This window comes from Plecotus auritus (assembly GCF_963455305.1).
Source record: "Plecotus auritus genome assembly, chromosome: 13".
In the NCBI taxonomy this organism is placed as follows: Eukaryota; Metazoa; Chordata; class Mammalia; order Chiroptera; family Vespertilionidae; genus Plecotus; species Plecotus auritus.
Window position 1 is genome coordinate 10,325,415 of NC_137779.1, and position 16,036 is coordinate 10,341,450.

Here is a 16,036-nt window from a genome sequence, read left to right on the forward strand (position 1 = left end):
GGATGTTTGGTCTGGATAGACAATCTGCCTTTTTTTTCTAAACGAGGCATGCCGCCCGCAGGCCGCGAGTTTGACATGCTTGGTCTAGATTTCAGATGGGCCCTAACCCAATGGCACTGTCCTAAGCAGAGGAAAGAGGCAGATGGGTCTGGCTCGGTGGAGTGTCGTTACAAGGAGCACCTGAAGCCACCAGGGGCCGCAAGAGGCAGAAAGGCCCGCCCCTCGAGCCTTCCAGGCCGACACCTTGAATTTGGAGCTCTGGCCTCCATTAGCTGTGACAGAGGCGATTCCTGTTGTTTTAAGCCTCTAAATTCCCGGTAATTTGTTACCGCAGCCCAGTAACCCTATCGCTTAAAACTACTTCTGCTTAATACTGCTTAAGAGCCACACGCCTTGGAGCACGCTGCTTCACTCCTCGGGTTCCCAGTTTACTCGCTGGCAAAATGGGGATGTTTTCTTTCTCCTGTCTGCATCCCGATATTCACAGGTGATGCTCAGCAATGGGTTCACGGCGCCTGGCAGCTTCTCTGAGCCTCCGTTTCCCCATCTCCAAAAGAGAGGCAGGAAGCCCTAACCCTGTCCCCATCCTCAGGTTTGGAACGCGATACTAAAGTGCAATAGGAAAGGAGGCAGGAACCCTTGGCCCTGCGCTCCTGCACGAAGGGGCCACCTCAATCCCCGGCCGATGGTAGGCACCGCCGCCCCTGCCGACTTAGCGTTGGTCTCCTCCGGTGCCGCCCGACAGCCTGCGCCTGCGCAGAATGCAAGCGCTCAGGCCCGCCCCTCGTAGGTGTGACTTCCTTGGGTCGCTCGGTCTGGCCACGCCCATTTCCGGAAGGGGCTGCCCCAGGCCTGGAGCACGTGACTGTAATCCGGCTCGGCAAAGATGGCGGCGCCCAGGGCTGCGGCGTGAAAGTGGTCTGCGGGAGACTCTGTACACCGTGCTGGAGTCAGAACCGCGGGGCCGTGCGCCATGTCGCGACTGATCGTGAAGAACCTCCCGAATGGGGTGAGTGCAGGGGCCTGGACCCGGTGATCTGAAATTAGGGCCGGTCGGGCGCCAAGGGTCGGTAGGAAGCCGGCTGCGGAGAATTGAGGGGTTTTCCCTCTGGGGCAGGACCCTCGGCTTTTCCCCATTTGACAGTGGGAGGGAGGGATCGTAACTGCTCAAGGTTTCACAGCCGGCCGGTGGGTCCCTGACGCCCAGCCCGACAACTTCTCCCAGGGAGGCCCCAGTCCCCACCTTGTGCCGGCCTGGCTCCCCCAGTCCCTCTCGTCCGGTCACATTTCGTTGTTGTTGACTCGTGGCTGGGTCACACTCTGTACCTAAAGCCCTTTTCCACTCGGGGGACTGATGGGCGTCACGTGGGGAGTAATAGGCTTAGGGCCTGCGCTCCGGTTCCCAATCCCGTCATCAGGGCAGGTCTGATTAGTTTAAGTCTTAAACTAAAGTTTATGTCTTAAACTTTAAGACAACCGATAAACCTGCTTTGAAGCATTTACCCAATACTTGGACTGTGTTTCCCTGAAGTCCAGCACAGAACCTGTGGTAGGCATTCAGTAAACATATGCCCAGTAAGTGAGTGCAGAAGCAGGTGAATGTGGGGTCAGAGGATAGGTGCTCTGGGTCATCCTCACCTACCTCCCTGTCACCTTTCCTGCGTGGGAAACGTACCACACCGCTGGTGCGGCCAGTCACCTCATCCCCCAAATCCAAAATGTGCCATTTTGGTAGGAGGTCTTCTGTGCTCTTGACTCTACTCCTTGGGACTCTCTCCCCCTAGAAAGAGGAAGGACACAAAGTCATTGCTGTTTTATTGCTGTGATTTTTTAACCTCACCTCCCCCTTGCCCCTCCCCACCACAGATTAGGCATAGGGAGGCCATGACACAATTTTATTTTTTAAAATATATTTTTATTGATTTCAGAAAGGAAGGGAGAGGGGGCGAGAGATAGAAACGTCAATGATGAGAGAGAATCACTGATTGGCTGCTCCCTGCGTGTCCCCTACTGGGGATCAAGCCTGCAACCCGGGCATGTGCCCTTGACTGGAATCGAACCTGGGACCCTGCGGATGATTCTCTGTCCACTGAGCTGAACCAGCTAGGGCAGCTATGACACAATTTAAAAAATTTGAACAGCACAGTAGTGTATAAGCTGAGAAGCAGAGTTTGTTCCCTCTTACCCTCCTCTTTCTCCAGGAGTCTTCTCTGGCTTATTTTTAGGACTCCCCATAGGTTTCTTTCTCTGCCCAAATATGTGCCCCCATTTCTTGGCCTGTTTACCCAATGACTATCTGCTGACCCCCACTATGAAAGATGAGGAACCTAGATCATCTATTCCTCTGTCGGTTATTTTTTATTTTTAAAAATGTTTTTATTGACTTCAGAGAGAGGAAGGGAGAGAGAGATGGAAACATCATTGATGAGAGAGAATCATCAATCAGCTGCCTCCTGCACGCCCCACTGGGAATGGAGCGCGAAACTCAGGCATGTGCCCTGACCGGGAATTGAGCCTTAACCTCCTCTCCTGGTTCATAGGTCGATGCTCAACACTGAGCCACACCGGCCGGGAGTGTTATTTATTATTTTTAATTCACCCATCATTTACCTTAAACGGTCTACTTTTAAAATATCTATTATTGATCTATCCATCATATCCATCAGCTTTAGGCAGTGTCTTTTATTTTTTAATCCTCACTCGAGGATATATTTTTATTGATTTGGAGAGAGAGAAAGAAACATTGGTATGAGAGGGAAACATCAGTCATTTGGTGGCCTCCTGCACATCCTGACTGGGAACCCGAAACCTTTGGTGTATGGGACGACGCTCCAACCAACTGAGCCACCTGGCCAGGGCTAGGCAGTGTCTCTTGATGCCTCACTGATGGATGAGGATGGCCCCCCTTCCCATCCCAGCTTCCATTCTGTCCCTGGGCTCTGACCTCCCCACTTTCCCTCACGGTGCCCCTCTGTCCTAGATGAAGGAGGAGCGGTTCCGGCAGCTGTTCTCCGCCTTTGGCACGCTGACGGACTGTAGCCTCAAGTTCACCAAGGACGGCAAGTTCCGCAAGTTCGGCTTTATCGGCTTCAAGTCCGAGGAAGAGGCCCAAAGGGCACTGAACCACTTCAACAAGAGTTTTGTCGACACGTCCCGGATCACGGTGAGTTGGCGAGAATCTCACCCCTGCCTGCCTGTCGAAAGCGATCTTTCCCTCCCTACCCCTGTCCCCTTTCAGGCTGTGATGTCCTCAGCGTCCCTCGCTGCTTCTCAATCTTTCCTGCCTATAGATCCCCGGAGAGTTTGTTAAACTGGTTTCCTGGGCCCTGTCCAGAGTTTCTCATTCAGTGGGGGGGGCGGGGGGAGGGAGCCTAGGAATGTGCATGTCTAACAAGCTCACAGGTGATGTGACACTGCGGTCCCCAAATGAGAACCACTGGTCTATGTCATTCATTCACGCGCCTGTTCAGCCAGCACTCGATGGGCGCTTACGTGATGCAGGGGATTTAGAGCGGATGTGGCCCCTTGGCCCGTCCTCATGGAGCCAGCAGCCCACGGGAGACGGGGGCTGCTTTCAATCACTGTGGTCAGTGCTGAGGAACAAAGGAGGTGCTTTCCTTGCTGGGGGGGTGGGTGGGGAGTCAGGAAAGCTTCCTGGAGGAGGAGGTCCTACTCTGTCATTCACGTGCATTTAATGACTTGGTACAGATATCAAGTTTTCCAGTCTCCATTTTGACCCTTTCTACCTGGGTGATCTGGGGCAAGTCACTAACTTCCCTGTGCTTCGGTTCCTGGCCTGAGAATTGGGGGAGTCACGGCTCCTCCCTCGCACTGTGGGGAGGCTCAGCGTATTTCTACTTGCAAAACAGCAAGACTGCCTAGTAAAGGCTCACGCCCACAATGCTGTGAAGAGGGCAAAGCCCAGGCGAGGGCAGGGTGCGGAATTGGCTTCAGCCAGCTCAGCTAGGCTGTGGCGGCGGCTTTTTTAAAAGCCCAAGCTCCTGGGTGTGAAGTGTGGCTGGGCTGGGCGCAGAGGCAGGTCCCCCCTCACCACCCTCCCTCGCCCGTGCAGGTGGAGTTCTGCAAGTCGTTTGGGGACCCGACGAAGCCGCGCGCCTGGAGCAAGCATGCCCAGAAACCAAGCCAGGCCAAGCAGCCTCCGAAAGACAAGGACTCGGTGCCCCCAGAAACTAAGAAAGTGCGTAGAAGGCCACTCCTGCACTCGAACCCGGTGTCAGCAGGGTGGTCACCCCTGGGGGCTCGGGCAGGGGAGCAGGGGTGACCTGCGACTCCTTCTCGCATGGTTCCTGCAGGCGGGCCCTCCAAAGACAACTCAGTTTCGTCTACCCTCGCCCTTCACCTGTGGGCCTCACCATCTGCGCCTTCCATTTGTAGGACAAGAAGAAGAAAAAGGCAGCGAGTGAGCTGGAGAAGGTGAGTCTGTCCTGGTGCCCAAAAGAGTGGGCTGTGGGAGGGGTCCTGGGAGCCCTGGAGCCAAGTCTGGTTTCTTAGGCTTCTTGTCCGGTGAAGCGTCCACTCGGCCCTCCCAGAGCTGACCCGGCTGGCCCCAGGGGAAATGAACTTGGAGGGTGCTCTGACCCGCTGGGAGTCAGGAGGGGTGCGCTGACTGAGTCGTCCTGGCCTGTGTTTCCCTCTTCCCGCTGCGGTGCCACCAGCTGAAGGAAGACACCGAGTTCCAGGAGTTCCTGTCGGTTCACCAGAGGCGGACACAGGCGGCCACTTGGGCTAACGATGCCCTGGACGCAGAGCCCTCGCAAGGGAAGAGCAAGCAGGCCAGTGACTACCTGAACTTCGACTCCGATTCGGGCCAGGAGAGTGAGGAGGGAGCTGGGGAGGACCCAGAAGGTAAGGGCATGGACACGCACCCTCGGGTCCCTGCACGCCTATTGGCCTGTGCTCTCGCGGGCTTGCACAAATGCCCTCTAGTGGGGTGGCTATCCCAGCCACAAGTACGTCAGCCTTGACTGATCTTGGTCACTTATTCATTCATTCAGCCACTCAAATATTGAGTACCTACTATGTGCCAGGCACTGCATTAGGTATTGGGGATACAGCAGCGAGCTATAGACGAAGAACCCTGCCCCCATGAAGCTGTCATCTGGTGGGGGGAAAGACACCGTAAAGAAATCACCCACTAGTTAATGTGTTACGTGAAGACAGAGAGAGAAAGCAGGAAAGGGGAAGGGAGAGTTCCGAGAACAAAGGTCGGAACGAGGTGAGGGGCAGCCCCGTCCTCAGAGGCGCTCACAATGTAGTGCAGGGATGGACAGGTGTGTGAGCAGTTGCAGCCCAGGACGGGAAGTGGCGGGTGAGGGACGGGAATCCATTGTGGCTTAAAGCACAGAATGGGTTCGATGTGGATGTTACATATGGTACAGCTTCCGTGCAAAGCTGGGGTCCGAAGGACTCGCTGGGAGTTGGTGGGACACAGTCGTGGAGGGGACAGGCGGGGGTGCAGGCGGAGGGAGCAGCGTTCTGCATGGCTCAGGGTGGCTGCAGCGTGGGAGCTGGAGGGCAGTCAGCCGTCCGAGGGGCAGGAGCTCGGGTTTCTCCCTGCGAGCACCTGGTAGTCACCGGAGCGTTTAGTCCAGGCCAAAAGGTCCTCCAGGTCGCAGTTGAAAGAGTGGATGATGAGGGCAGGGCTGCTGCGGGGAACATGCAGCTCCCGACGTGTGGCACGTGGAACCTCAACACTGCAGCGTCTCACCCATGTGACTGTTTATCAGAGGACTCCCCAGGGCTGCGTGGCACAGGCCCCTGGTCCTGGTGGGCTTGGCACCTCGTGCCCCCTGCCGTCCCAGGCCTCTTGTCCCTCGGTGCCAGGGACTGTCCCTGACTCCCAGCCTCCCTGTTTTCCCAGAGGAGGGCGGCCTTGAACCGAAGGCAGCCGTGCAGAAGGAGCTGTCGGACATGGATTACCTGAAATCCAAGGTGGTGCGGGCCGAGTCACCATCTTCCTCGGAGGAGGAGGAGGAGGAGGAGGAGGAGGCGAGTGAAGATGAGGCCGTGAACTGTGATGAAGGCAGTGAGGCTGAGGAAGAGGACCCCTGCGCTGCCCCCGTCCGGCAGGGCCAAGAGAGGACAGGGCCAGGCCCAGAGCAGGGCACCCTGTCTGGGACCAAGAAACCACAGGAGGCCAGCGCCACGGTGTGTGGATCGGGGTGTGTCTGGGGGTCCGGCGAGCCAGTGGGGGGTTCACCATGTCCTCGCCCGTGTACCCTGCAGGCCCCAGACCTGGCTACACATCTCAGCTCTGCCACTTGCTCTGTGACCTGTGCATGCACTTCTGTCTGAATCTGTTTCCTGTCACTGGAGAGTGAGCTGCTGACGGGTACCGCCTGTTATACTTTGTATTTAGTGGCAGTGTACACAGGTGTCAGCCCACAGTCGATGACAATACGTACAATTAAGTGAGCACTTACTACGGGCCGGGTCCAGTGCCTGCCGTATCCTTTGTCATTGACTCTTAAGACGGTCTGAGGGACAGGCATTCTTCACGTGCGGTTTCATAGGGGAGGGCGCTGAAGTCCAGGGAGGGATTGTTTTGAAGACCCAACCAGACAGCAGTGCCTGATGGTGCTCTGCACAGTGTGCACAGAGTGAGCCCCGTGTCGGGGGCGGCGAGCATCACCTGACCTCAGGATGCTCACGGGCACCCTGGCTTGCCCGGCAGCGCGCCTCTGCGCACTCAGTGTCACCGTGCCAGGGACTCACTCCCACTCTGTTCTCTGCCATCACTCAGACAGAGAAACCAGCCGTCCAGCGGGTACCCAGCACCCCCCACACCGTGAAGCTGCGTGGAGCCCCATTCAACGTCACAGAGGTGCGTGCCCCTAACTGGGACAAGGGCCAGAGCTGAGGGTGGGGTGCTGGGAACCCCTCCTACAGGGGGCTCAGGATTAGCGGAGGACGAGCTGGGAAGAATTGGGGGCTAAAAGCTGCACCAGCCCGAGGAGGACCCGCTGCCCTCACCCATGGTGCACACTAGGGCTGCGCATACTTCTGCTGGAAAAAGGGAAGGGCGGCTGGTCAATATTGAAGGCTTTGTGATCCATACTCTGTGTTAGTGCATTTTTAACAAATGTGTGTGACTCGCCCTCATGTTCAGAGTAGAGAGACTGTGGGGAGTATGGGGGACGGCCTGCAGCAGCACCGTAAGCGACTGCGAGCCATCACCATGAGGGGCAGGGACAGATATGCATGTACTGAGGAGAAGCAGGAAAGGCCAGACTTAACCCCAAATAAATAAAAAGGTACTTGGGGGAGGGGGGTGTCAGACAAGGTGCCTTAAAATGCCGATGGTGGCATTACTATTTTATATTTACATCCTTCATATCCAGCTTTTCTTCAGATTTTTTCTAAGTTCGTTTTATTTAGTGATGGAGGAAAGGTGTGTATATTTAGAGGAAAGAGAAACGAGAAAGGATGAAACTGCTAATCTTTCCGCGTTCAGAACTTTGGCCCAGGTTTCTTTGTTTGGGCCGCGTTTTTATTACCAGTTGATAAAGGAGAAACCTTCCCTTCTTCTAGAAAAACGTTACGGAGTTCCTGGCGCCCCTGAAACCGGTGGCCATTCGGATCGTGAGGAATGCTCACGGGAACAAGACAGGTGAGGTCTGGGTGTCGGGGGTTCAGAGGCAGCTGGGGAAGGTGGAAGGTCAGGGCAGTGGAGTTGGGGGACCCTTAAGGGGTGGCTGTTCTTGTTCCTGTTTGTGGTTCTGGCTCCGTGGATTGTCTAGGCTGCTCGGGCGAGGGTCTCCTCTCGTCCCTGCCTGAGCCTGGTGCGTAGTTGTCACTGTTTCTCTGTCTCCACTCTTGCCAATGGGCTCGCCTGTTGCTTTAAACAGACGTCCCCGGCCCAGGGTTTGCTGTGCCGACAGGCAGCACTCTGAGCTGCTAAGAATGTGTGCTGCTGCCCCTCACTGTCCTCTGCCAGGCTTCCACTCTGGGCAGCGAACATGCTGGAAGGAATGCCCCGGCTGGGGCTGCAGGACACGCAGCAGCAGAGTTATGCTCCCAGGAACCACGCCGAGGCCTCTGGGCAGTGCTGGGCATGCAGGCTGTCCTTGGCAAGAAGCTGCAGGAGCTGCTGGGGCCAGAGTCCGGGGCAGAAAGGGCACCTGCTTTAGGGGTGGTCTTGTTGCCTTCAGGTTTCTGTGTCTCCTCCCCAGCCCTCTGAGCACGCAGCCCTGCTCTCCAGGCAAGGCCCAGTGGCCAGCGGCCCTCTCTCCCTGCCCACCTGTTCGGGTACGATACAGGGCAGGGGAGAGCCTGCCCAGCTTCAGATCCCAGCTCGGCCACTTGCCGGCCCTGGGGCCTTGGACCAGAACCTAGAGTCAGTTTCCTCATCTGAGCCATGGGGTGGTGGTGTCTCATTTAGCTGTGAGGACTCAGTGAGTTAGTACGAACAGCGTTTACAACAGTGCTGACCGCCCATTCACACTCCCTGCGAGCCATCGTTAGGACTGGCTCTTCAGAGACCAAAGGGAGGGGCACACTTGAGGTGTCAGGACGAGGAACCATATTGGAGGCCTTGGAGCTGGAGAGAGCTGGCCTGTGAGTGTGATGCTTCAGGGAAGTAATCGGATGTCCCATGAGAGCTGCCGAGGTGGCAGGCTGGCCCCGCGCTGAGGGCTCAGTAATGACCGACTTCAGCCCCCTGTGCAGGCCGAGGATGGAAAAGACCCCCGCGCTGGCTTCTGCGCACTTTGGGGCCTTGGGCTTCGGCAGAGTGGCTGTGGAGATGGCCCCTCAGGTGCTGAGCTGGGTCACGGGGCGGGGCGGGGGCGGGGGTGCGTGCTGGGAGGGGTCAGACAGAGGCCTCCTGTGTTCTGACTCTGACATCCCAGCTTGGGCATCCCAGCATCGTCATCCCAGTGTTGTCAGCTTAGAGCCAGGCCCCAGAGTCTGAACCAGGGGTGGGGAACCTTTTTTCTGCCAAGGGCCATTTGGGTATTTATAACCCCATTCATGGGCCATACAAAATTATTGACTTAAAAATTAGCCTGCTATATTTGGTCAGACGTTTCATTAACTCACCCCTGATGCCCTGGCAGGGCCAGACCCAATGATTTCGCAGGCCTTGGATGGCCCATGGGCTGGACGTCCCCTCCCCCCTCCCCCCCTCCCCTCACAGCCTAAAAATTCTGCGAAGGGAGATTCGGCCACAGTGGGAGGGAATCTGCATTTTGGAGAATTGGCAAAGCTGGAAGTTCTTCCCCTCTCTGCTCAGCTTCTCCTGAACACCTAGCACAGTGTGGGGGACTCCTGTGCGTGCCTGCGGACTTGACCTTTGTCATTGTCCTTCCTCAGGGTATGTCTTTGTGGATTTCAGCAGCGAAGAGGAAGTGAAGAAAGCTTTGAAGTGCAACAGAGAATACATGGGTAAGGACACGGGGACAGGCCCTGGCTCTGTGTGGGGCAGGGTGCGTTCATTCATTCCTTCATTCCTTTATTCATTCATTTACTCCATCACGTTTGGTCGAGGGTCTGCTCTGTGCCAGGCACTGCTCTGGGCACTGGCGAGACAGCAGCAAGCAGAACAGCTTGTGCAGCTGATGTAGAGAAAATGGACATAAGGGGAGAGAGGGGGAGGCATCCGATGGGCTGTGCTGTGGGAAAATGCAGAGCAGGAGAGTCAGGATTGGAGGAGGCATGTTTATAAACAGGAGTGTGTCCACTTGGGCCACCCCGAGAAGGTGAGAAAACCCAGAGGCGCAGAGGGAGCAAGCCCTGGCCTGGTGGGGCAGGCCGTTCCCGTACAGGGAACAGTACGGGGCAGCATGTGCAGGTCCCTGAATTGGGAGGTCGCCTGAATGGTCTGCGAGGACGTGATCTTTGACCTGACCCTGGCATGGACAAGTGATTCAGATCCAGCCATCGGCCCCTAGTGAAGACGCAAGTTCTGTCAGGGAAGGAGAGAAACCAGTCTTGTCAGCCAGTCAGGCAGTAGGTGTTTATTGAGCACCTACTGTGTGCATGTGGAGGAGATAGTAGTGGTCACTGTCAAATCAGGCCCCGGGTGATGCTTGTGAAGAGTTCACTAGGGCAGGGCGACGGACACCTTGGTGTTGGGTGTCACACGTCATGTGTTGCTGTCCTAAGGCAGAGTAGCCATCAGTGCCGGGACACATGCCCTGAACTCAGAGGATGCAGATCTGGACGGAGGCGGCCCAGGCAGGCTCCCCCCGGTTGACACTGACTTGCAGGATGGATGACATGGGGGAAGGGCCTTCGGGTCAGGCCAGCGCTGCGGCCTGAGCCTGGGCCTTGGCATCTGGAAGGTGGAGATGACGAGTTTGGAATCGTCAGTCAGGAGTCACTGGCAAGTTCCAGGCCTCCCCCCAGAGCTCTGACTCCTCTCCTTGTGCAGGTGGCCGCTACATCGAGGTGTTCAGGGAAAAGACTGTCCCCGTGGCCAAGGGGCCCCTGAAGAGCAGCAGCAAACCCTGGCAGGGCCGGACGCTCGGGGAGAACGAGGAGGAGGAGGACTTGGCCGACTCGGGGAGGCTCTTCGTGCGCAACCTGCCCTACACCAGCACCGAGGAGGACCTGGAGAAGATGTTCTCCAAATACGGTGGGGGCAGCTCCCCCGGAGCACGCGGCTGAGAGCAGGCAGGCCCCGGCTTTAAGTCCCAGGCTGCCTCTCAGCTCTTGACCTTGGGCTCATGACGTCCCTTCCCGTCTCAGTCTCCTCATCCATGAAATGGATTGATGATCCCTGAGCTGCTGTGAGAATTCGCACATGCTGTGTTTGATAGCGAGGGTTGTTTTTACTGTAGTCGTTGCTGTGATTATTTCATAGGACATGAACATGAACTTGAAGACCCGTAGTTTAGCTGGGTCACTCTATTCAGTTGTAAGGTCACTGCTGTGAAGGGAAGGAAGTTAGGATTTAAAGTGACGGTGAGGTCTCAATGCCTCTGAGATCCCTTGGAGGGTCTCCTACTTTTATTCGGAGGCCATCTCTGGGTGGTGGGGGATCGGGGCGTGGTTGAGTGCCTCGTGTGGGGACAGGGAGGCCCTGAGCAGGACTCTGCCATTGGTGTAACCTTCCAGCCTGCGGTTACTGCTGTCCTGAGCACAGATCCTTCCCCCCAGGCCAGCACCCTAGTTGATAGCAGGGCCGGCTGCACACGAGAGGGAATCAATAGACTGCAAGCACTTCCAGGGTACTGAGCAGGCGCTGTTAGTACACTTGACGTGTCAATGCCTTTAACCCTCCCAGCACCCGTGAGTCAGGTGCTCTGATGATGCCACTTTACAGATGAGAAGACTGAGGCACCTGAAGACCACACCTATAGGTGGTGGAGGCAGGACCCAGCCCAGCACCTGTACTGTCAGGAGAGATGCATGAAGGGTTGTGTCAGGGACACCCTTGACCTTTGAGGTGGTCTCACTGCAGCCTCTGGCCATGGGCCGACCCAGAGCGGCAGCCCGATGCTCTCACCAGTGAAGACCGTCATCTGCTCAGTGCCGAGTGTGCAGGCCCATCCCGGCCCCAGACACTGATCCTCCTCCTGTCCGCAGGCCCCCTGTCCGAGCTGCATTACCCCATCGACAGCCTGACCAAGAAACCCAAGGGCTTTGCCTTCGTCTCCTTCATGTTCCCTGAGCACGCGGTGAAGGCCTACGCGGAGGTGGACGGGCAGGTGTTCCAGGTGACTGCCCAGGGCCCATGGGGCTGCTGGGCCCAGGTGGCCGGGAGAGGCCGTGTGTGTGTATGTGTGCGTGCGTGTGCACACCCCCACATTGCTAAGGAAGCACTCTAGTGGCCTGGAGAGACCATGTGTGTGCATGCATGAATACGTGTGTGCGTGTGCACACCCCTGCATTGCTAAGGAAGCACACTAGTGGCCTGGAGAGGCTGTGTGTGTGCATGCATGAATGCATGCGTGCGTGTGCACACCCCCACATTGCTAAGGAAGCACACTAGTGGCCTGGAGAGGCCGTGTGTGTGCATGCATGAATACGTGTGTGCGTGTGCACACCCCTGCATTGCTAAGGAAGCACACTAGTGGCCTGGAGAGGCTGTGTGTGTGCATGCATGAATGCATGCGTGCGTGTGCACACCCCCACATTGCTAAGGAAGCACACTAGTGGCCTGGGAAGCTGTCCTCACACCCGCCCAGAGGGCAGCGCCCTGAGGGCCGGTCGGCTCTGGTTCCACTGATCTGTTAGCGCCTGGCGCCTAGTGGGCACTCCCAGAGGGTTTGCTGAATGAATGACTAGGCTCTCCGTGGGGAGAAATAGCACTTGGGAGAGGGAGAAGGAAGGAAGGAGTTGGGCGTGGTCATGTTAAGTGGCCACAATAGAGTGGAAGGCGCTCTTGTCTTTTTTCCCAGCACCTCTAAGTAAGGTGCTCAGTGCGCACCCCCAGCCCAGGCTCTCTGTCCCCCTCTTCCCTTTCCATTCGTGCCTGCATAGTGCCTCCGGACCAGACCTCCGTGTGCAGGGGCAGGATGGGCCCTGACCTCGGGGTGGGGAGTGGGTGGCACTTACAAGCTGACCAGTCTTTCTCGTGAGGCTGTCACTTGGCCTCCATCCCATTGTCAGGCCCTGGGTCCCGTGGCCACGTCCCCATTCTGGGTGGAGGGTAACCACATGGTCGTTCGGCCTGAGGCCACGTCTGAGGGTTTCAGCACCCAGTGCTGCCGCCTGCTCTCAGAGAGGCCTATATCCCGGGGCAGGATGTGGAGGCACTGCCCCCTCCCCCTGACCCCTTCCCCTCGCCCCCTCTAGGGCAGGATGCTCCATGTATTACCATCCACCGTCAAGAAGGAAGCCAGCGAGGACGCCAGCGCCCCGGGATCATCCTCTTACAAGAAGAAGAAAGAGGCCAAAGACAAAGCCAACAGCTCCAGGTTCTCACGCACGCGCAGCCTCGGGCCCTGACCAGGCTCCCGCTGCCCTCGCCCCCTCTTCCCCAGCTGCTGCGGGGCTCTGGCTCATTGTGGTGGGTCCAGCCTCGCTGTAACCTTGCTGAGCCCGTTTCTCATCTGCAAAATGGGAGAATCATAGTGGTGCTGTGCTGTGAGGAGTCCTAAACAGGTTAACAGGCAGAGCTTAGTCCCTGGCTAGAGTGGGTGCCTGACACATTGAGGGTTGTTCATGTCATCGTCGCTGTCCTCGTCCTCAGGCCCTGGATAGGTGGCACACCAGGGGAGTTGGGGGGAGAGAGGCTTCGGTTTAGAATGGCAGGCCGAGGGCTCATTTCTCAAAGGTTTCGCATCTGAAACAATATTCCCGTCATTGCTCTGCGGTCTGACGTCCCTCTCCTGCCTCAGCTCTCACAACTGGAACACGCTGTTCATGGGCCCGAATGCAGTGGCCGACGCCATCGCACAGAAGTACAGCGCTACCAAGAGCCAAGTGTTTGACCACGTGAGTGAGCGGCCCTTCTGATGTACCCGGCCGTGGGCCAAACGTGAGGGGGCCAAGGGCAAGGAGGGGGCATCGTGCTGGGTCGCCTGGGAGTGGGCCTCTGCTGCTGCACCGTGGGCAGCCTGAGCCCCGGCACGACCCAGCCCCCCTCGACCCTGGCTCCTGCGGGGTTGTGTGGAGCCACCCTGAGGTGAAAGCCACAGCCAGCCGGTCAGTGGGGCCGGGGAGGGCATTGGGGGTCCTCTCCATCTAGGCCTTCCTCACAGGCTGTGGGACACGGGAGGCTGCTCGTTACCTGCCCGACAGCCAACAGGGCCTCTTCCTCCCCTCCCACAGGAGACCAGGGGCAGCGTGGCCGTGCGTGTGGCCCTCGGGGAGACCCAGCTTGTGCAGGAAGTGAGGCACTTCCTCCTGGACAACGGGGTCAGCCTGGACTCCTTCAGCCAGGTGGGTGCACACCAGCTCGGCACGGCCGCCGGCCATGGGGAGCCGGGAGCTGGGCTGGGGTTCAGGTTGGCGGCGTGGCAATGGGTTTGAGGATCCGGCCTGTCGAGGGTGACTTTAGTCTCCAAAGATAGGAAGGAAATCACACGGGTCAGACAAGGCGCCTATCTGACCGGATAGTGTCTCAGGGGCCATATGCAAGAGTGCTACCTCGTAACCTTCATGCAGACCAGGGGGCCCCAAACATCCTGTCCCCCCAGCTCCTTTCTAAGAGCACCTGCTGTCTATCTGAGCCGTAGGCCTTCCTTGAACCAAGTAGGGGAGCGGTTACCTCCATGTGCTCACTCCACCAGGTGGGGTTCTTAGGGTTATGGCTGATTAAGTCTCGGGGGTCCAGTGAGCACTTAACACCCTCAGATAAGGAAACTGAGGCCCTGAGGGCGGGGGGTGACTTAAAGGTCCAACAAAGAGACTGTGGCAGGAACCTGGGCTTGGTCTCAGCTTCCGCCTCCCAAACAGCAACTTCCTCAGGTTTCTTGCCTTGGACTTGACTTTAAAAGGTGGCTAGGATGGAAGGATGGGCGGATAGCTGAGTGGGTGGGAAGTAGGGGCGATGGATGAGAAGGAGGTAGGGAGGTGGATGGATGGATAAGTAACTGTATCACTAGCTAGCATCTATCAGGACTTACCAAAGCGCCCTTCCGAGTTTCACTTTCCTAACCCTCGTGGGGACTGTCACAGAGGTGCAGGCCCTCGTTCCAGGCCACGCAGCTGTTCATGGTGGAGCCAGATTTGAATGTGGCCCCAGAGTCCATGTCCCAAATCGTTAACACTTGCAATCTGAGTTGCACCTACAGAGCCCATGGGTGCTCTGCCTTTCCCACCTGCATATGTGCCCTCCCCTATGAGGAGACCCTGTGAGGCCTACAATATGGGTGTTAACCATTAACCCATTTCACAGATGAGAACACTGAGGCCCACGGGGAAAGCAGCTGACCCGAGGTTTCAGGCCAGGTCGGTGGCTGAGCTGAGACTCCTGCTCAGATGATCCAAACCTGGAACTTGCCCATTACATGTTTTTGGCTCTCCATGCCCCTCCAACATTGTTTTCCATGAAACAGTTGCTGACATTCACACCGCGCTTACGCTCTGTGCGCCCTTGGCCTGTGTGAGCGCAGCTGTTGCAGCCCTCTCCCGGACCGGCCCTAGAGATGGCCCCGGGTCCGTATGTTAGTGAGGGGCTGGGCGCAAGTCAGTGCATCTCAAGTATCTAGTGTCTTGGTTTGGGTTCTTCCAAAAGCAGACTCAGAGGCAAGGGCAGGTGTCGTCTGGGGCAGCAGACAGTGAGAAAGGCCAAGGGGAGGGCAGGAGCCCAGTGCAGGGCGTGCTTATGACAGCACCTTGTCCGGCAGGGCTGAGCTGGGTCTGGGGACATCTGCAGAGCCCTCCCTGGGACTGTCCCACCCACAGGACCAGGGACGCACCAACCCCTGGGAGCCCGGGCTGCTCCCAGCCCCTGTCGCCTGCCATGATGTGACAGCAGGCGCCTGCAGTTGCAGGAAAAGGCCCTGGGCGTGGGCCGCGGATGCAGATGCTGCCTGGGCTGGAGCGCCCAGGTGTCCCACAGGGCTGCGGTGGGCAGTGGCGGGATCTGCCACGGCTCCACGGGGGGGCGGGGATTTGACCCAGGGGGTCCACTCTGGTGCCCTCATCCTTATCCACTCCACAGAGCCACCTCTTATCCAGAGAGCCACGTGCCTGAGATGGTGCTGTCCCCTGGGCCGGCCTTTGAAGTGCCTGGTGACTGAGGTCCGAGGGGGGCGCCTGGTCTGGAGTCAACCACAGATCAGTGCTGGTGGCAGGGCCGCCCCTCCTGTTGTCCCTAATATGTTCATCTCCTCCCTCGCAGCCCGCTGCGGAGCGAAGCAAAACCGTGATTCTGGTGAAGAACCTGCCGGCAGGCACCTTGGCGGCTGAGCTGCAGGAGACCTTTGGCCGCTTTGGCAGCCTGGGCCGCGTGCTGCTGCCTGAGGGTGGCGTCACTGCCATCGTGGAGTTCCTGGAGCCGCTGGAGGCCCGCAAGGCCTTCCGCCACCTGGCCTATTCCAAGGTAGGGCGCCGACCTGCGTCCCGGGGATGAAGGGAGCGGACGCAGCGACGGTCTTAGCAGGGGCCTGGCCCGTGGGAG

The 16,036-nt window shown here is 57.8% G+C and overlaps 1 protein-coding gene across 2 annotated transcripts in view; it reads left to right on the forward strand.

The window, feature by feature from the left end:
• The first annotated feature begins 863 nt into the window (after positions 1-863).
• Positions 864-16,036, forward strand: part of RBM19 (RNA binding motif protein 19) — a 90,238-nt gene continuing 75,065 nt past the window's right edge. For both annotated transcript variants that reach the window (XM_080650125.1, XM_080650126.1), the window contains exons 1-15: positions 864-1,009; positions 2,981-3,163; positions 4,073-4,198; positions 4,396-4,434; positions 4,677-4,866; positions 5,882-6,168; positions 6,764-6,844; positions 7,552-7,630; positions 9,334-9,405; positions 10,394-10,597; positions 11,551-11,681; positions 12,763-12,884; positions 13,308-13,404; positions 13,741-13,851; positions 15,758-15,958. In XM_080650125.1, coding sequence (XP_080506251.1) covers positions 974-1,009; positions 2,981-3,163; positions 4,073-4,198; positions 4,396-4,434; positions 4,677-4,866; positions 5,882-6,168; positions 6,764-6,844; positions 7,552-7,630; positions 9,334-9,405; positions 10,394-10,597; positions 11,551-11,681; positions 12,763-12,884; positions 13,308-13,404; positions 13,741-13,851; positions 15,758-15,958 — 1,959 coding nt within the window. In that variant the 5' untranslated portion in view covers positions 864-973. The remainder of the gene's footprint in view (positions 1,010-2,980; positions 3,164-4,072; positions 4,199-4,395; positions 4,435-4,676; positions 4,867-5,881; positions 6,169-6,763; positions 6,845-7,551; positions 7,631-9,333; positions 9,406-10,393; positions 10,598-11,550; positions 11,682-12,762; positions 12,885-13,307; positions 13,405-13,740; positions 13,852-15,757; positions 15,959-16,036) is intronic.